Below are 22566 nucleotides of genomic sequence, written 5' to 3'. Positions count from 1 at the left end.
AACAATGCTTGAGACCACAAATGTTTTGGATTTTAAATTTTTTTCAGATTTTGGAATATTTTCATATATAAAATGAGAGATCCTGGGGATAGGACCCATATCTAAATTTGAAAGTCACTTATGTTTCATATACATCTTATACTCATAGACTGAAGGTAATTGTATAAAATATTTTAAATAATTTTGTGAATGACACAAAGTTTGTATATATTGAACCATCAGAAACCAAAGATGTCACTCTTATGTTGGTGCTCAAAAACTTTCAAATTTTGGAGCATTTCAGATTTTGGATTTTGCATTAGGGATGATCAATCTGCAATTGCCTTCTAATTGATTTTCCCATCTCTAATCAGTTGCTCTTGCAATCTATCTCCAACTTTGCTGCCAGGAGAATTTTCTATAATGCAAATATAAAAATAAAACTGCTTAAAAACCTTCCTATGATTCTCTCTTGCCTTCAGAAAAAAGCTCAAAACTCTTGTCCATCTTACAAAAATCATCAGGGGGTCGTGACTACATAATCTCGAGACTTGGTATTAGCCATGTTATTAAATGCTCTCTTCACTCTCATCATATTGACCATTTTTCTGGTCCTGCTAAAAAGTGCCATTTTCTCTTGCCTTTCTACTTCACTACATAAGGATTCCTCTGCCTGAAAGGCCTTTTCATTTTTTTCCACCTCCCTTCCTTTGTTCTAATCATCCTTAAACTCCCAACAGAAGCTCCTTATCTCAAAATTATTTTCTGCATCCTTTGCCCTCTATGGCCACTCCTCACAGGGCTGTTATGTTTTATGTTCTGTACTTTCCCAATCTGCTTTGAATTCCTGAAACATAGCTCTCGATGTGTTAATTTCCTCAAGTCTTCCTACTCCCATCAGTACTCTCAACACTTAACACAGTTGCTGGTACATAGCTGGCACACTAAGCAGTCAACAAATAAAAATATTTAAAAGTACAGTAGACATAATAGCCAGTTTCATAAATTTCTGTATCACAAATCTTTTATTTTGTTAAAACATGAGAAATTATGCTAAACGACTCCAAGATTTTTGATTAATTTAAAACAAGTACTTTTAACCCATTATAAATTATACTTGTAATTTACAATATATACTTTAGTAAAATAATAAGAGTGTTCTGAAAATATTCCACACTGGGTAAAGTGCCCTTTCCAGAAAGAACCACAGCAAATCCAGGTAAAAAGTTTAGTCTGGGTGATGATAGAAACAAATTCATAGAAAACGTTTTTTTCTTAAGTGACATAGAAAAATGTCACTTAAAATACACGTACCATTCTTCTCATCACTGCTATATTTCCCAACTGGAAATCTCATTTGTTTCTTTATTTACATGCTTATTTAATAAAATAAAACAGCCATGTTGGTTTCAAATTTAGATAAAATGAGAAATGAGGTCATTTTAATTTTTGTCTACCAAATATGACAGTGGCCCTACTTAACTATGCTTAAAACAGCACAATCTGATGTTCATATTTAAGTATAGTCAAATAAGCTGTACAAACAGATATAGAACAATAAATACTTTGACAGATGCGGGACATGGTGCCCCCTTTCCTTTTTATCATCTAAGCAGGATGATTCAGGATGCCCCCTACTAGTAAGCAGATTTCTCAAATAAAACATAATAGCAGCTAAATATAGCTAATATTTACTGACCATTTACTATGCAACAGGCACTATTCTATGTGCTTTTTAGGTATTAGCTCATTAAATTTTCATAATAACTCCATGAGGTAGGTGTTGTTATATTAATAATTCCTGTTTCACATACAAGGTGAATAACTGAAGTTTGGATTGGTTAAATAACTTAGTCTACAGCACAGAGCTGATGAATCATGGATCTGGAATCTAAACAATCTATATTCTCAACCATTATGCCAAAAAAAAGGAACATAACTTTTTACATCTGTCAATGATACATGTCAACAACTACTAAGGAATAGCTTAACAAATGGAATAGGGACCATATGAACTTCCTGTTGCTATTTGAGATTTCCTTACAGCTTACTTTACTGTTTTCTAGCACTACACTATTCTCCATTATTACCCAGAATGAGGCCTATAGACGATGTACTTGCAATTGTAAAGAAGAAGCCAAGGAAAAGGCAGGGCCATTTCAGAAGATACTTACCACTTCAGATTGGAATTTTAGATGTTCTGTGATCATGGAAGTTGCTACCCCACCATAAGAAAAACATCCCAAGGGACCACTGCAGCTTTTGGGCCTGTCCTCTTTGTATTATTATACTCAGTAAAGGACAGTAATGCAAATAAATGCATCACAGATATATAAAATCTCTATATAGCCCTCAAAGTCAGTTCATAAGCTAAAAAATGACCAAAGAAGAGGAGAAGGGATAAAGTCACTAAAGAGTATGCCTAATCCATAAACTATCCCCATTACTACATCGTGCGACTGTCGACAAGGCTTGGCTACTCTATAAACACACACTGGGGTAAAGAGTAGCAATTTTTAGGGAGAAAAAGCACACAATTATATTAAGGAATGAAGTGTGATAAACTGTCTGAGTTTGGCTTTGACAAAAATACACTTGCAATTGGAAATGGGGGAGACTTTCAAACACTGGGTTGAGTAATACAGGCAGATTATAATATCCTTAGCTGGGCCAGGCACAGTGGCTCATGCCCATAATCCCAGCACGTTGAGAGGCTGAGGTGGGTGGATCACCTGAAGTCAGGAGTTTGACACCAGCCTGGCCAACATGGTGAAACCCCGTCTTTACTAAAAAAATACAAAAAATCAGACAGGCATGGTGGCACACACCTGTAATCCCAGCTACTTGGGAAACTGAGGCAGAAGAACCGCTTGAACCTGGGAGATGGAGGTTGCAGTGAGCCGAGGTCACACCACTGCACTCCAGCCTGGGCAACAGAGCGAGACTCCATCTCCAAATTAATAATAATAATAATAATAATATCCTTAGCCACTGTCCCTTAAAGGTAAGAAGACAAGCATGAACCCACTTGTTGGAGTCCCTGGAGCCAGAGCCAGAAACATGCACAAGTAACAGGTAACTCCTAAAGGTTTTTCCCATGTCTAAATACTTTAAGCTCCTGAATAAATACTTAAGAATTAATTTTAAAAAGGAAGCACCAACAGCAAAAATAAACAGTTCTTTTTAAGGTACCAGAAATAGACTCTCTAATTCTGACATCTCAGATCAGCTCATCTTTTATATTGTATACTGAATATATTCTTCATAAGAGTTACTGCTTGCACACTATTTTCTCCAGAAATTTCCTAAACATATGTTCAAGAAAACGACTCAATTTTTGGCATATCAGATTGAAAGCAGCTAACTATTTCTGGACTGTACATTCCTGAAATAGATAAATCCCCAAGGAATTCTGTGCACATTTAAAAGATACTGCTATGTTCATTTTGTTTGTGCTGTATTGATTACCATAAACTAAATCATGAAAATAACGTTATATTATTTCTATAGCAGCAGAGAAATCTTTCCATTGTTCTGCATATGTATCCAGTAATGAATGTGAACACATCGATATGTGTATACTTGCTGACAGAAGCTTCTTCATAGCTGACTCTATTATAAGGTTCTATGTAAATGTCAGGACTCTGATTCATTGAATTCAGTAATTTTGTGCCATTTGTTTCCCATCGTGCTAAGGCATCCTTAGCACATACCTTGGCTAAGGATGACCCTGAATATTCCCTACTTACTTATTCACTAGAATGATTATGGCAATTTATCTCAGCCATAAACAATTTTTTCTGTTTTCTTTATCTTCAGGTGTCTTATCCACAATTCCAGATACTCAGTATCTCTAAATTCTGTATTTTGTATTTTACTAAGATTTTGAATATCCTCCAACCAATAAGCTTGTCACTATAAAATCAAGCAATGGCATGAAAGTGATAAATTAAGGAAATAAAGTAGCTTGTAAATCTCATACCATAAATTGTATTATAAAGATGGAATATAGATATGGTGACCATTATCTTACATTGGTACAACATTTTATTGCTTTTAGGCTACTCTGCATACATTCTTTTAACAAATATTTAATAAGCATCTATTCTGGCACCTAGAATAAAAGGAACAACACAGACATGACCTCTACTGTTATTAGGGCTACATAACACAAGGAGAAAGTGGGCAAAAATAAGAAAGAAAATAAGATAATTAGAAGTTTTCCTCATTCCTATGAAAGCAAAAAAATACAATATAAAATAGAATAGGCCAGAGGCTTGGTGTCTCACGCCTGTAATCCCAGCACTTTGGGAGGCCGAGGCAGGTGGATCACGAGGTCAGGAGATTGAGACCATCCTGGCTAATATGGTGAGACCCTGTCTCTACTAAAAATACAAAAAATTAGCTGCGAGTGGTGGCGGGTGCCTGTGGTCCCAGCTACTGGGGAGGCTGAGTCAGGAGAATGGAGTGAACCCAGGAGGCGGAGCTTGCAGTGAGCTGAGATCGAGCCACTGTACTCCAGCCTAGGTGACAGAGCGAGACTCCGTCTAAAAAAAAAGAAAAAGAAAAAGTAGAATAAATAAGAGAGAGCATACTAGATAGGATAGTCAAGGAAAGTTATCCCTGAAAGCCAGATTTTTTTTTTAGACTGAAACTAAAAGATGAAAAGGAGTCAGCCCCACGGAAAACAGGAAGAATAATATTTTAGGAAGAGAATACAAAAACTCACAACATAGCACACAACACGGGAAAGATACTGATATTTAGAAAGAAATTAGAAGTCTTAAGTATTTTAGATATAACAAATGAGAAAGCTGTTAGAAAGAAATGAGGCTAAAGTAAGTAAAAACTAAACATGCATGCAGTGTAAACAATTTTCTTAACTGCAGGCCATGATCCAGTAGTGAGTCATGAAATGAATTTTAATAGGTCACAACAGCATTTAAAAAAGAGATTAGACTAGACTAGAAAACATCAGTGCTTATTACACTTAATGAGAATAAGAATCATTTTTAGAAATTTTGTTTCTATCATATACAGAATATACACATAAATGATACGTGTGTGAATGCCCGGGTATATATGTATGTACTTACCAGAGTATGAAATGTATGCCTAACTTTCTCACAGTGGGTGATAGTTTTAAAAGCTTAAAAGCCACTGTTACAGACTATTGTAAGAAGTTTGGATTCTGATTTGGGCTGGGATAGTGGTAAAGGCCTTATGGGTAGGAGGAGGTAGGGCAATGTTCTAGCCAGAGAGACAACCTACAAAGTCCTGAGGCCAGACAGGTAAAAATACACCATGAGAAAATGGAGTTGCAATCAGGGACCATGACTGTGATGGGCCATGTAAGATGATTCTGGAACCTGTGAACTAGATACAACAATAGGAGGTGATCTTATTGGAAGCTGGCTCAGTGAAGTGAGGGCATTATATGTCTGATTGAACTAGACTGAGTTAATAACTAAAGGCAGCCAGAATGAGCCACTTTGTAATATCTTAGAAAAGTTTGAGAGCACAAGAGGTGCATTTGGGAACCAGGGACAAATGGTTTTAAGAGACAGGGGGATATATTATCTTCCTTAAATCTACATGAAGTTAATCATACAGGTTAGAAGTTGTTACCCCACTTCTATAGATGGGGAAAGTAAGATGTGAGGAGGTAAGAACACTTGCTCTGAGGATTACACAGAGAGTGAAAAGATGAAGGAAGACTGGAACTCTGGTCTGGCTATCTCCCAGTCCAGTGCTCTTTCTGTTATGCTCCTCTGTTTGAAACGTTTACACACTGCCAAATAAACTGGATTTAAAGAGGAATGGCAAATTAAAATGTTCTTAGAAAACTCGCTATATGATTGAGGAAATTAGGCATATGTTTTGGAGCAGGATAAAAACTGGCCCTACACTTTTTTGTTTTGTTTTTATTTCTAAGGACTTGGAGGAGAAAGTAATATTTGGTTTTTGGAGAAATCTAGTAAATATTTTATTTCTTGCTGTAGAATTTTCTTCTTTTTTTTCAGAAAATGTCCCATGAATCTACACACTCCTTACCAAAAATAATTGACCAGGAAAACCATTTCAGTCAATATAAAAAACAAACAGTAAAAAGAAGGTAGGACGCTCTTTTCTTCTCATTATTTAATTACTTTTTAAATTACTTTCAAGCCCAGTGGTGTGTAGACTCTTTTCCAATTAAATTTATATATTTACTTCAAAGTGTCAAATGGATAAAAGTAGAACATGCTCCAGTTGAAGGGGGACACAGATGATGGAGCAGAGTCTGTTTCTCTCTTTCTTTCCCAGTACAGCCACCTCTGCGCCTCTCCTCCACCGCAGAACTCCAGGGCTCCACAGAACACAGACAACCAGTGATTAATTGATTGATTCCAGGGAACACAGACAACCAATAATTAATTAAGTGATTCTGTCAGTTGATCAACAGATAATTATTGAGTATGTCTCAAGAACCATATTTTGTAACATAAAACAGCATATAAAGCATAGCAAAGTCACTACCCACAAAGGATTTAAAATTCTTTAATTCAAAGGAACTACTAATATCCTAAATACTTATTCCACAATTTTAAGCATTGTGATTTATGGCCAGAAAGACCTATAGCCTATATCCCTGCCTAGGAATCTAGTCCATTTTTATCATGTTGAAGATTCACTGAAGTAGAGATACTTACCGGAATTTTTGTTTGTTATACAGCGTCTGAACTCTCTATGTTTGTACAGTTTCTTAACTTGTGAATGTTGGTGGGAGACTAATCCCACTTCCAAATATAATAGCTCAGAAAGCCAGGTACTGGCTTTTCCAACCTCCATTATAAACAAGCTAAAGGAAATCAACTTAGGACTCAAATAATCAGGTGAACTTGCTCTAAATAAGGAGCTAGGGGCACAAAGCAATGGAAATGGTGACACACTGTGAGAGACATGTCAAGTTTACAGTGGCAGTAGGGCCAGGATCCAAGATCAGTATGCAGGGGTAGCAATGGCAGACAGCGTTCGGGATGGCTGCAGTGGTGTGGTGTCTGTACTGCACTATCTCTGTGTTATGGTTTTGTGCAAGGTCTGCCTGCTGCCTGACATCACTTGTGCCTGCCTTTTCCCAGCATGATTCTCCAGACTTTCTGGAAATTCTGTGAGTCACAAATATCTTTCAATAAATTCTTTGTCTTAAATAGGCCAGAGTTGGTTTCTGTTGCTTGAAACCAAGAACCTCTGCCTTACACAGCTTCAAATTATGGAGTTTTTACATGGACCACCAAAGCCCTGCAAAGAAGTAGCTACATTATTTGGAATCTTCAACAAATTGCATACACACACACACACACACACACACACACACACACACACACATATATGTATATATGTAAAATCTCTGCCTGGCCCACATGCACTACTTATTGACTTATTTAAGTTTCAAAACAGATATGCTCAAGTGCTCCACATCAGACTGAAGGCAGAGGATACACCAGAAAGATGACATGTCTATTTTGTGGAAGACACCAAAAGGAAAACAGTACTTCAGAAAGGAATTCAAGTGACCTGATATTAAACCTCACCTTATTACATAAGAATAAAAAACAATAGGTTAAATATAAAGTGATAAATACTACTGAATATCACTAACAAAACATCTGCTTTCACTTATATTCAAAAGACATACTTATTTCTTCTAACTTCAACTGCCATAACAAAAAGTAAAAAAAGAAAAAGCATTTATTCAGCCACTGCTATACCTACTGGGGAGGAAATGCAAGAATAAATGTTAAAAGTCAGTAATACTTCTTGTAATAATTTACTGAGTTTTCTCCTTCATGTGTCATATTTTCATTACTATATATGCTGATAATATAGAGTATTGGAATCATAACTTTTACCATCCTATGATTATTTTGTAAGGAACCGCACATCTTTACTTAGCATTTAAATTCTTTATTTCTGTAGGGTAGAACAGTGGTTCTCACACTTTTAATGTGCATCAGAATCACCTGGAGTGCCTGTTGCAACACAGAGAGCTAGGTCCCACCCCCAAAGTTCCTAATTCTGTAGAACTAAGGTGGGCACCAAAAGCAGGCATTTCTAACAAGTTCTCAGTTGATGTGAATGCTACTGGTCTGGGGAATACACTTTGAGAACCATTGTACTAGTTGATACTACAATTATGAAACCTGATTTTCACAGGAATGAAAGGGAAAAGGTGTTTTAAAATTTATTCTAGGCCAGGCGCAGTGGCTCACACCTGTAATCCCAGCACTTTGGGAGGCCAAGGCAGGCAGATCACGAGGTCAGGAGTTCGAGACCACCTTGGCCAATATGGAGAAACCCTGTTTTACTAAAAAATACAAAAATTAGCCAACTGTGGTAGCGTGCGCCTGTAGTCCCAGCTACTCAGGAGGCTGAGGCAGGAGAATCACTTGAACCCGGGAGACGGAGGTTGCACTGAGCTGAGATGGCACCACTGCACTCCAGCCTGGGTGACACAGTGAGACTCCATCTCAAAAATAAATAAAATAAATTAATTCTTTTAGCCTACTTGAGTTTAAAAAAAAAAACCAAAGTCTACGGTTATAAAAAGGAATTTTATATTCTGTGGCAGTTGCTCATGATAACATTACCAAAATTTCCAGTGCTATAATGGTTTTTGAAGCATATCAAAAAGATACAGATAGTCAGTACATATATGAGTCACTTGCCCTGACAACAGAGGTCAGGGAAATAAATATGGACTTAAATCAATTTTAGCAGAAATGCCATTATAAAAGATTTGATTTGAAGTCACTGATAAAAATTTATAAACAAGAAAAACTGAGTAACCAGACACATGTATGTAAGTCTCAAAAGTTTTTCACCAGTCTCAGGATACAAAATTAATGTGCAAAAATCACAAGCATTCTTATACACCAGTAACAGACAGAGAGCCAAATCATGAATGAACTTCCATTCACAATTGCTTCAAAGAGAATAAAATACCTAGGAATCCAACTTACAAGGGATGTAAAGGACCTCTTCAAGGAGAACTACAAACCACTGCTCAGTGAAATAAAAGAGGACACAAACAAATGGAAGAACATACCATGCTCATGGATAGGAAGAATCAATATTGTGAAAATGGCCATACTGCCCAAGGTTATTTATAGATTCAATGCCATCCCCATCAAGCTACCAATGAGTTTCTTCACAGAATTGGAAAAAACTGCTTTAAAGTTCATATGGAAACAAAAAAGAGCCCGCATTTCCAAGACAATCCTAAGTCAAAAGAACAAAGTTGGAGGCATCACGCTACCTGACTTCAAACTATACTACAAGGCTACAGTAACCAAAACAGCATGGTACTGGTACCAAAACAGAGATATAGACCAATGGAACAGAATGGAGTCCTCAGAAATAATACCACACATCTACAGCCATCTGATCTTTGATAAACCTTAGAGAAACAAGAAATGGGGAAAGGATTCCCTATTTAATAAATGGTGCTGGGAAAATTGGCTAGCCATAAGTAGAAAGCTGAAACTGGATCCTTTCCTTACTCCTTACATGAAGATTAATTCAAGATGGATTAGAGACTTAAATGTTAGACCTAATACCATAAAAACCCTAGAAGAAAACCTAGGTAGTACCATTCAGGACATAGGCATGGGCAAGGACTTCATGTCTAAAATGCCAAAAGCAACGGCAGCAAAAGCCAAAATTGACAAATGGGATCTAATTAAACTAACGAGCTTCTGCACAGCAAAAGAAACTACCATCAGAGTGAACAGGCAACCTACAGAATGGGAGAAAATTTTTGCAATCTACTTATCTGACAAAGGGCTAATATCCAGAATCTACAAAGAACTCAAACAAATTTACAAGAAAAAAACAAACAACCCATCAAAAAGTGGGCAAAGGATATGAACAGACATTTCTCAAAAGAAGACATCCATACAGCCAACAGACACATAAAAAATGCTCATGATCACTCGCCATCAGAGAAATGCAAATCAAAACCACAATGAGATACCATCTCACATCAGTTAGAATGGCAATCATTAAAAAGTCAGGAAACAACAGGTGCTGGAGAGGATGTGGAGAAATAGGAACACGTTTACACTGTTGGTGGGATTGTAAACTAGTTCAACCATTATGGAAAACAGTATGGAGATTCCTCAAGGATCTAGAACTAGATGTACCATATGACCCAGCCATCCCATTACTGGGTATATACCCAAAGGATTATAAATCATGCTGCTATAAAGACACATGCACACGTATGTTTATTGCGGCACTATTCACAAAAGCAAAGACTTGGAATGAACCCAAATGTCCATCTGTGACAGACTGGATTAAGAAAATGTGGCACATATACACCATGGAATACTATGCAGCCATAAAAAACGATGAGTTTGCATCCTTTGTAGGGACATGGATGGAGCTGGAAACCATCATTGTTAGCAAACTATCACAAGAACAGAAAACCAAACACTGCATGTTCTCACTCATAGGTGGGAACTGAACAATGAGATCACTTGGACTCGGGAAAGGGAACATCACACATCGGGGCCTATCATGGGGAGGGGGGAGGGGGGAGGGATTGCATTGGGAGTTATACCTGATATAAATGACGAATTGATGGGCGCTGACGAGTTATACCTGATATAAATGATGAATTGATGGGACATGATAAAGATCAGAGTCCCTATCTTCTGGAAGTATCATTAGCAAAAAGCATTGATGGGCGCTGACGAGTTGATGGGTGCAGCACACCAACATGGCACAAGTATACATATGTAACAAACCTGCACGTTATGCACGTGTACCCTAGAACTTAAAGTATAATAAAAAAAAAAAAAGTTTTTCACCAGAGGAAAAAACACAACAAAACAAATAAGAAAGCTATGTGAATGCCACATCAGCAGCATCTCAATTCAGTTTCATTCATTTTTTCCCTGTGTACCTAAAGCTATCAAGTAGTCAGCTCCTCTCTCACCTATCATTCAATGCTAGTCTTTAATTCATTCAACAAATATAGACTAAGCACCTATCATGCACCACTGTTCTAGATATTAGAAAGAGAACAGGATGTAAACAAACCAGGTCCCTGTCCACATGAAGCTTATATTCTAGTGGGGGAGAGACAAGTGATCAGTTAAGAATGATAGTCAAGAGAATGACAGATAGTCATACATGTTATGGAAGAAACGTGGTCTCTCTTAGAGAATACCAGAGAAATATATACATCGATATGCTTCTGAAGCTAAAGTCACAGAAAACTTATCTGGTCAATAGTAAGAATGAGGAGAAGCAAATAAGATAGGAAGAGAAAAGAATATAGAGTCAGAGAAGCCAGAAAAAGGCACTGATTTAAGGATAGAGTGGTTGACTGGTTGATGGCTAGAGATGAAGTAAATTTAATCTAGAAGGATGTCTGTTAGATTTAACAACTGAAGGTCATCAATGACCTTGATAAGGGCAATTGTATTGTAATGTGGAGAAGCAAGCAAGCTTGGAAGGGGTTGAAGAGCATGTGGTAAGCAGTATCTCAATTCAGTTTCATTCATTTTATCTCTGGTACTTAAAGCCACCAAGTAGTCACCTCCTGTCTCACCCATCATTAAATGCTAATCTTTATTTAACTCATTCAGCAAATACAGATTGAGCACCTATCATGGGCCATTGTTTTAGGTATTAGAGAGAGAACAGGGTGCCCTTTCATGGTCTTTTCCACATAAGGGCAGTCCTCTCTCCAAGAGAAATTTCTACGTAACCAGCCATATACAATTACTGAAATCTAAATGGCAAGTGGATTCAAAAACCAACTCCTATACCAGTCAGAATGTGTACATAAGTAGAAGCATAAATGAAGAAAGCACCTCCGCATCTCAATTACAGAATTCCATGTAACCATTTCTCTTAAGGAGACAGCATTTGAATAATAATAAGAAAGCATAATTTCACCTGCAAATACTGAAATTTCATATTCCACTTATAGAGGAAGAGACTGAAGAAATATTCCTTTTAAGGTTCCTTATTAATCATTTAAAGTGTATGGGAAAATAATTAGGTGACTTCAAAAATGCACTAATACATGATTTTTCAAGAGATGACTATAGGTATAGTACTTTAAAAATGGATTTTAAATTATTCAATGTCAATATATATTAGTGTACCATTTCCCAAAGCATAACATGTGATTTTATTAGATATTATTCAGGTAAAAGTGTTCTGTGGTTCTATGCATTTCTATAGGACTTTTCAGAGCTTTTAAAAGGGTAACAGGAATTGAGTGTTCTAAAGAGAAAGTGAATCACATAGTGTTTCCCTGCTTGTGTAACCACAGAACTCTTAAGGGACTAATGTATAATGGATCATGGTATGAGAAGTTATGTATTGGAGTTGAGAAATCTATAATCTAAACAGGAACACTACTAGAACAGATATACACACAATGAATAATTTTGCGTTTTAAAACACTGATTATCTCTAAACAGTGGGCAGGCTTCAAAGACTGGTTTTATAAGAAAATCCTTTAAAATAAAGATTCTTAATTTGACCATAATACAGCATGATGTCTCTATTTCCACTTTGACTAGCATGATGTAGGAGCCAGTGGGGGAGGTATGAGTCAAAAAAGAGTGGGGGAAGAAAAAAATCTTTTTATTTAAAAAAAATATTTCTTAGCTACACCAAGAAATTTCCATTGAAATGAACTCTCTACATGGTATGCAATGTTTCCCAGCAGGTTTAATCATAGTATTCTAAATGATTAAATATCATAAATAGTAAGAATTTATAGAAATAAAGATAATGATCAAGCCTTTGGGAAAATCTTGGAAAAACTACCGCAAGGAAATACACAAATGATGTAACATAGGTTCCTACAGAAGCAAGGATAAAATAAACAGGGGCAAAAGTGAAATAAATTACCTTCTCCCTTGAGCAAAAAGCTACTATATTCCAACACACAGTGCTGTAAAGCAGTCTCAGTTGTTTAACTGAAATGTACACTCACTCACTAACCCACACTGTTATGCCTGTTTTGCTGGCAGTAGTTGTCCATATTCACAGGGAGAACCAGGTAAACACTTCAGTATCATCAAATTATAATGATTACACTTTTTCATAAGTGATGACACATATCTGTGAGAGCTGTCATCACCTCTTGAGTGAGACCCCATGCATTATGGCTACATGACATGGGGACGCTGGTGACAAGAGCATTAGTAAGCATGCACAGGTTGTAGGGCCATGTACTGGGTGCTCAAAAGTTCAAGATAAAGATCAGAGTCCCTATCTTCTGGAAGTATCATTTGCAAAAAGCATTTATTATCACACAGAAGTGGGACTCTGACTGTGATACAAGACAGGGATCAAACACTAACTTGCTATTCATTCAGTGTGGTAGAATAGAAAAATATGGAATATTCTTTCCTAACATACATGGAAGTGTGCCAAATAAAAAGAAGCTACAGAAAGACCCTAAAATGAACATTAGAGACAAAAATTGTAATAGTCAAATGTCAGCACTACAAAATTACAGAAAGACTGAAATAGCTTATACTGAAAAAAAATTTCTAGTCCTATTTGAGAAAAAATATTCAAAGTCCCTAGTTGCTAAAATTTTGAGTATAATTCATGGCAACACAATGACATTTCCTTATTAAGTATAAAAATGATGCTATAGAACCTTTAGTCAAAAATCATCCTTGATAGTAAAGACAGGTTTTTAAAGATGCATCTTCTCCCTCTTGACCAAAAGTGCACATTTGTGACATTATTGGCTAGAGTTGAGGATACAATTTGAGTCCACACAGACCAGATCAAAGCTAATTGGACTTTGTGACAAATGACCTCATGACCTAGACCTCATTAGTCATGATCTAACCAACTGAGCTAGTGGGCCATAGAAAATACATGTTAGCACTAGATATTTGCTTTGAATCATTTCTGCACTTAAACAGGCTCTATAGTTTTAAAGAACCCACCTTACAAATGCTGTTTTTCTAAGGTTTTGTGAATGAATGAATTCATTCAACTCATGTTTACCTATTATGTGGAAGACCCTAAGATCATTGATAAAGCAGTTTAAAAATGCACAAGACAATATGCAGAATTTAGAACCGTAAGTAGTAGTGAAAAATGTAAACAAAGTGCATAATTTTACAGCAATAACTAATGTTTATTGAGTGCTTACTATTCTTTAGATGATACATAAAGCACTTTTGATTAACTGAGGTTACAGGTTGAGTATCCTATATCCAAAATGCTTGGAACAAGCAGTGTTTCGAATTTTTTACTTTTTCACATTTTGAAATATTTGCATTATATACTTACCAGTTGAGCATCCTTAAGCTGAAAATCTAAAATCTGAAAGGCATAATGAGTAGTTCCATTAAGCATTATGTCGGTGCTCAGAAAGTTTCAGATTTGGGAGTATTTTGGATTTCTGATTTTCGGCTCAACTGGTACTCCATTTCATACTTAACAGACTAATCTCTCCACCTTAGCTTGGACCAATACAAAACGAGAAATAACTGTGATAGGTACTATACAGTTAACTCTCTCAGTACCCATTCCAACTGCCCTTTTCCCTTGTCACATTCTACCACAACAGACATGAAAGCTACAAACTCCCATTCTCACATTCCCCTGCAGGTGACCATTACTACTTGTCACAGACAAAGATGAAATGACAACTGACAACTGGGTGACCTCTAGCAGTGTCTAGAAAGCCATTTATTTTCCCTGAGAGCATAAAGGTCGAAGTGGCAGGCGTCTTTTTCATTTGGTATAAATGCCAACAGTAGTTTAAGTTTACGGTAAAGATTCCAAAATCATGCTCCAGGGGGCCCTGGACCTAAACAACAAATAAGTAGAGTGAAAAACATTCGCAGTGTGTCTAAAATATGTAAAGAAGTATAGATTTAAGAGGGTAACAGAAATTTACTGACTTTATAATGGGCCAATCACCTAAGTAAATGTAAATAAAACAAAATGCCAAGTTCTCATTCAGGGAGAGTTCTTCCTACTATGGGAAACATAAACAAGCATTCATAGTACAATGCTGTAAGTAAAAGTCAGGGGATAATGTTGCCTTTTATAAGGGAAGGATAAGCTAACTGCAGAGAAGGAGAGTCAGGGTCCGTGTCACAAAGAAGGGAGTAACATGTCTGTCTATAAAGATCACACTAGACTGGGTTTGGGGAGACTGGGAGGAAAGGAGAGAAGACAGAGAATGCTATTTCAGCAGAGAAAAAGACATGTCCAAAAACATAGAAGTATGAAGGGGAAATATTTGGGGAAAAATGCGCAAAGTTGGTTATGCCTAGAAGGTAGAAAATAAGGCTAGGGAAGTAGGAATGGGGAGAATGCCAGTGTGGAAAGTTAGATTTTATTTTATAGGCAATGGAGGTAGTGTTAGGCCGTAGTGATGTGGGTAGATTCAGTGACCAAATATAGTAAAAAATGAGAGAAGTAAGAGTCAATGAAAAGCTTCTAATTTTGTATCATCTATTATGTACCAGGCTGTGTATTCGGTACTTTAGATACATTTCCTTGTATCCTCACAAAAACTCAATAAGAGTGAGATTATTCTCCTTCCACTTCCATGGAAACAATAACAAAAAGCTCAGAATATTTAAGTACATTGGTAACAATTATAAAATGAATATGAAGTTAACCGGAATTCTGTTTTTAGTTATAATAATAGATAACAACAACTGAACTCACAAGTCATGAATACTTCTGGTGTTAAGAGTTATTACAGTGGTGAATAAAAACAAAAAAAGTCCTGCCTTCATGGAACTTATAGGTTGAAATCATGGAAATAAATGAAATCACTCAAGGAAAGAGTAGATGTAGCAAGAATAAAGACAGCAGAGGTTATCATCCCGGGGTATACCAACATCGATGGGAGGTGGGCAGAAGAGTCAGTGAGAGAGCCTGAATTCATTTTAGGTTAACCGAGGAAGCCAATGGGTTGCAAGCAAAAAAGTCAATTTGGAAACAATCCTAGTGATTTACAATAATTCTTAGTTTCTTTATTTATAATAACATTCTGCGTCCTATTCCAAAGCAGCTAAGAAGCCCAAATAAAAATTTATACTATTGTTGATGCAAAAGAGATAACCTGGTTTCGGGCAGGGGGCAGGTTTAGGTAGGAAAGTAAGATTTATTGAGTAGCAGGCAATTTTATGTGGAATATCTTGTTTTAAAAATGTTTAAAAATCCCAAACTCCATCACATAAAAATTGACCTTGTATATAAAAACAAAAAGCATACAGTTTAGAAGCTATCATTAAAATACAGATATCACTAACAAGGGGTACATACATTTTTTCTCTGCATAGGAATAACTATTAAAGGGCATAAGACTTTTAATAATTTAAAATATCCTGTGGGGTTAAGTGAAAGGAAAATGAGTGCATAGTCTTAATAAATGTAGATAAAAGCTCTAAACATCAGCTTAATTTCAATAACTCTGTTCTAGTACAAAGTTACTTTGAAAACAAGGAAACAATCTGGGAATAGTAGGAGGTTTTCAAAAGTACATTATTTTTCTCTGAGTGGGGGAATTAAAAAGACTTCCACATATAAACTTACATTGCTCCATTGGTATAGACAGTATCGCTTCCTTCCACATACTGCACCTGAGCTGGATAGACATGTTGTACCTGCTGCACAGTCTGTACCTGCTGTACCTGAAAAACAAGTATTAGGATCTTAGTAAGAGGTAGGTATGATAGGAAGAATACAGAGCATTAGATCTACCTCAAAGGTTTCTCTGGTATCATTGATAAATGTGAGAATGACTTATAAGAAAAACTATTAGATTCATGCTGTAGTTTCAAGATAAGTGTGTGTTGGTTCCAGAGCAACCACAACATTTATGCAGAATAAATTCTGTAACATTCCTGCAGGTATAAATGTACAGACACATTTCAACTGTTCAGGTTTAAAATTATAAAAGTTCTTGGCCAGGCACGGTGGCTCACGCCTATAATCCTAGCACTCTGGGAGGCCAAAGTGGGCAGACTGCCTGAGCTCAGGAGTTCAAGACCAGCCTGGGCAACACACTGAAATGCTGTCTCTATTAAAATACAAAAAATTAGCCGGGCATGGCGGCGTGTGCCTGTAGTCCCAGTTACTCGGGAGGCTGAGGCAGGAGAATTGCTTGAACCCGGAAAGCCAAGATTGTGCCACTGCACTCCAGTCTGGGTGACAGAGTGAGATTCTGTATCAAAAAAAAAAAAAAAAAGAAAAAGTAAAAAAAGAAGAAAGTTCTTATTTCGGTGACATGAAATTCTATTACATTTTAATTTTAAAAATTAAAGCTGAATTTTTTAAAATTAAGAACAATTCATATAGAAAATTTCAAACACTCAAAATTTGTAAAAAATATTGTAATAACCCTATGTACTTGTCATCCAAGATAATGATCTTTTCTGTTCATTCCCTTCATAGGATTATTTTAAAGTAATAACAGAAGGCCAGGTGCAATAGCTCACCCCTGTAATCCCAGTACTTTGGGAAGTGGAGGCAGCTGGATCACCTGAGGTCAGGAGTTCAAGACCAGCCTCCTGACCAACGTGATGAAACCCCGTCTCTACTAAAAATACAAAATTAGCCAGGCATGGTGGTGCATGCCTGTAATCCTAGCTACTTGGGAGGCTGAGACAGGAGAATCACTTGAACCCAAGAGGCAGAGGTTGCAGTGAGCTGAGATTGTGCCATTGCACTCCAGCCTGGGCAACAAGAATGAAACTCTGTCTCAAAAAAAAAAGGAATTCCAGAGATTATATCATTTCACAGGTAAATATTTTCATTTGTATTTCTAAGAGATAGGAATTGTTTTTAGCATGAACACAATAATATCACATATAAAACATTATAACTATTCCTTAACATCATCTAAAACTCAGTCATTGTTAAAATTTCCCTGATGAGTCCAATCACTATATTACTGGTTTTTTCAAAGTAAGATCCAAACATGGTCTACATAATGCATTTGGGTTGATACTTTCTTTCTCTTTGACTCTCCAACAGTTCCCCCATCATTTTTATTTCCTGCCTATTACTTATTCAAAAAACTGAGTCATTTATCTTGGAGAATTTCTGGCACCTAGATTTGATAAACAGCATCCTGAAATGTCATTTAATATGTTCCTCTATCTCATGTATGCTGTATAAACCGGAACCTCTTGGGGCTTGAACAAGTTCAATTTTTTAAAAGTTGTGTACTTCCTATGGTACCATATCAGTTGACATATAACAACTGGCTGTCCCTCTGCAATGTTAAGTTTGACCAGTGGAGTCATATGTTGTCAGCTGGATATGTCTATTAATAGTATCCTGCTCCCTATCCACGATTTGCCTGAGGATATTAGTAGCCATTGATGATCATTTCCTACAGATATTATTTTAATAAATAAAGGTTGTTAACTTGCGGTAGTCTATTATTCTTTCTTCATTTATTAGCAAAATCCTTCTATAAAGAATAAATTCCTCTCATTAATTATTTAGTTACTTTGAAAAATTTTTATGGGAAGAATAGGATAAGTACATGATTCTTTTATATTACATCACTGAAAATGACTTTATCCCCCACTAACCTCCAGAGGTGATCAATGTATTTTTTCACTTTGTTTTGTTTGTATCCTTATGATTCTCAGCTTTTGAACATATTGAATGATTTTCAATCCTAGCAGTCTTTTTTCCTTGCTAAAATTGTCGCATTGTTGGCCAATGGTAGTCTCTTCAAACTGGTTCCTATGACATAACCCCATCTTTCTTAACTCTGCTACTTTCTGCTATGACAAATGTTCTAGACTTTTGTCATATTTCCTACTCAAGATCTGGAATCAGACATTTCTTCAAAAAACCCTGGCTCTTGTTAGTGGAAAATGGTATTCAAAGACTACAACTGGAACCCATGAATGCTCACTGCTAGGATGCTATTCATATTTCTAGGTCCTTTCATTGATCAAAGCTAGAAATACAAATATTTTTGAAGGATAAAAATACATATAAATTCATACTAATTTTTTCATTGAATTTTAAATAGATACAAATTAAATATAGCTTTGATATATTTGCCCATCTTTGCTCTTAATGCTACAAATTTTGGTTACTAGAGATTTTAACATGATTACTTATTTGCTTTATCATGAAATTTTATGGTTTCAAAATAAAAATACCATATTACTAATATTTGATGATCAAATATTATTTGTTTCCTCCAATTTTTCTGCCCTTAAGATATATGCCCCTAGAGATGTATAATTGTATTACTATAAAGTCACTTAAAATAAGTCATCAGCTTGATACACAGTTAAATTCATGTGTTTAATTTTCTTTTTAATTTTAGGATTTGCTGCATTTAATTTTGATTTAATTTTGCTTTATTATTACATAAAATATCTATGTGGTTCCAAAGCCAAAACTATAAAACAAGGAATATATTTGGACAGATGATCCTCCTTTCATCCCTGTTGCCTCTATCATACTAACTGCCCCCCACACCCCCCATAGGTAACCATTTTCACTATTTTTTGGTTTATCCTTTCATTGCCTTTCTTTTTCTCTGTATCTTTTTAGACATACACACAAATGTATATGAATGTGTATAGAAGTACCCACATGTGAATACATATACACCTCATTCTAAGAAAAAAAACCCAGCATTTTACACACACTGTTCTGAACCTTGCTTCTTAAACTTAACAATATAGCATACATTTGAAAATCATTCAAGTATGATACACTATGACATAAAATAAAAAAGGAACATATTTCTTTTTACTTGGAATTATGAAAAATTTTCCTCACTACAAAATTCCGAAGTGATAAAAAGCGCTTTTAAATAAAATTGTAAACCTGTTTGCAAGGTTAAAAATATAATAAGCAAAACCAAAGACAAATAAATGAGCATCCAAAATTTTGAGAGAGAAAGACTGATAATCCCATTTTTAAAATGTATAGAAAATCTAGATAACCTTGGGTTGGGTGATGCCTTTTTAGATATAATACCAAAGGTGTAATTCATCAAACAAATAATTCACAAGCTGGATTTCATTAAAATGGAAAATTTCTACTTTGAAAGACACTGTGAAGAAAATGAAAAGACAAGTCACAAACTGTGATAGAATATTTGCAAGACTGATCTGATTAAGGATTGTTATCCAAAATTTACAAAGAGCTCTTAAAACTCAACAATAAGAAAATAAACAAGTTGATCTTAAAAAGGGCCAAAGACCTTAATACAGATGACAAACAAGGATATGAAAATATTCTCCCATCATAAGATACCAAAACCTAAAACACTGAATTAGAATGGCCAAAATCCAGAACATTGACAATACCAAATGCTAGCAGGGATGTGAAAAATATAGAAACTCTCATTCATTGCTGGGAGGGATGGAAAATGGTACAGATACTTGGGAAGGCAGGTTGGTAGTTTCTAACAACACTAAACATAATCTAATCATATGATCCAGTAATCATGTTCCCTGGTATTTATCCAAGGAGTTGTAAACTTATGTATACACAAAAACAGGCATACATGTTTATAACAACTTTATTTGTAATTGCAAGAACTTGGAAACAACCAAGATGTCCTTCAGAAGGTGGATGGAAGAATAAACTGCACTACACATCAAAACAATGAAATATTGTTTTCATTAATTCCAATAATGGAATATTATTTTGCACTGAAAAAGAAATGAACTACCAAGCCATGAAATGACATGGAGAGAACTTGAATGCATATGACTAAGCGAAAGAAAGTAATCTGAAAAGGCTACATACTGTAGGATTTCAACGATCTCACATTCTGGAAAAGGCCAAATGACGGAGACAGCAAAAAGATCAGTGGCTGCCCGTGGGGGAAAGGAGAGATGAAAAGGCAGGGCCCGCAGGATTTGCAGAACAGTGAAACTACTCTGTATGATACTGTAATGGTAGATACATGTCATTATACATTTGTTCAAAACCATAGAATGTACAACACCAAGAATGAATTCTAATACAAATTTTAGACTTTGGTTGATAATGATGTGTCAATGTAGGTTCATCAGTAATAACAAATGTACCTCTCTGGCAGGGAATAATGGAAGAGGCTACTCATGTGTGAAGCAAGGGGTTTTATGGAAATCCCTGTACCTTCCTCTCAATTTTGCAGTAATACTAAAGGTGCTTTAGAAAAATGAAGTGTTCTCAAGAAACTAAAATCTTTTTTTAAATGTGAATGCACATACATATGTAAATATACAAACATATTCTAGTTTAATTAAATAATATAAAAATGAATAGAATAAAATAAAATCATGCAAATATTTATAGACCTTGAAATGAAGAAACCTCCCTAGAAACATTCAAGAGCCAAATGCCAGAAAAGCCAGTCAGATTTGAACAACAACAACAACAAAGACAGTTTAGAACAAATAACACCATAAACAAAGTTCAGAATCTAGACATCATTGAATAAATAGTTTGCAATATACTTAATAAGGTATAGTATCCCATATATATAAATACTCCCTATAAATCAATAAAAAAAGAACTAAAACATGTAAGAACATAGGTGGGTCACAAAATTAAAATTATAGATGAACTACAAATGTAAATGTTAAAAGCTCGGCCGGGCGCGGTGGCTCAAGCCTGTAATCCCAGCACTTTGGGAGGCCGAGACGGGCGGATCACGAGGTCAGGAGATCGAGACCATCCTGGCTAACACGGTGAAACCCCGTCTCTACTAAAAATACAAAAAACTAGCCGGGCGAGGTGGCTGGCGCCTGTAGTCCCAGCTACTCCGGAGGCTGAGGCAGGAGAATGGCCTAAACTCGGGAGGCGGAGCTTGCAGTGAGCTGAGATCCGGCCACTGCACTCCAGCTCGGGCGACAGAACAAGACTCCGTCTTAAATAAATAAATAAATAAATAAACAAATAAATAAATAAATAAATAAATAAATAAAATAAAAGCTCAACATTAAACGTAATCAGAGAACTTCAAATGAAAAGAAAACTACTTTTTACTCTCTAGAACTATAAAAATTACCAAGGGATTATATTAAGACAATATTTTAAGAAAACAAGCATGCTTACATATAGTCAGTAGTAATATAAATAGGTTCTTTAAGCAATTTAAAGGTAATTTATCAACAGGCATATCATTTGACATTTTTGTGAATTTCCTCAACAAGAAAACTCAGAATCTGAAGAGTTGCTGTCCAAAAAAATTTCAAAAAATATGTAATTTATAAGAAAAAGGAAAACCTTAATGATGATGAAACTTGACATTATCAAGTCAATTTTAATTCGACCATTCCATAGAATACATGGCCCATATAAAAGAATAAAGTAAGATTTATATGTACTTTAGTAGCAAGATTTCCAATATATATTACTAAGTTAAAAAAGTATATTGTGGAACAATACTTATTCTTACAGTATTATTAGCTTTGTGCTTACAAAAATAAATTTATGAATATAGAAACATAAATGTAAATAAAATGTGTGTATGTGTATGTATGTGCATATATGTTTGTATGTGTATACGAATTCATATAAAAGAGAATAGAAGGATATATACCAAACTTC

The 22566-nt window shown here is 35.7% G+C and overlaps 1 protein-coding gene across 4 annotated transcripts in view; it reads right to left on the bottom strand.

Moving 5' to 3' along the window:
* RFX3 (regulatory factor X3) overlaps positions 1-22566 on the bottom strand; it is a 311034-nt gene that overhangs the window by 114964 nt on the left and 173504 nt on the right. For all 4 annotated transcript variants that reach the window (XM_023213193.1, XM_023213190.1, XM_023213191.2 and 1 more), the window contains one exon: positions 16573-16670. In XM_023213193.1, coding sequence (XP_023068961.1) covers positions 16573-16670 — 98 coding nt within the window. The remainder of the gene's footprint in view (positions 1-16572; positions 16671-22566) is intronic.

This window comes from Piliocolobus tephrosceles, chromosome 14 (genome assembly GCF_002776525.5).
Source record: "Piliocolobus tephrosceles isolate RC106 chromosome 14, ASM277652v3, whole genome shotgun sequence".
Taxonomy (NCBI): Eukaryota; Metazoa; Chordata; class Mammalia; order Primates; family Cercopithecidae; genus Piliocolobus; species Piliocolobus tephrosceles.
The sequence above is the reverse complement of the archived record's forward strand: the minus strand, read 5'-3'. Positions and strand labels throughout refer to the sequence as shown.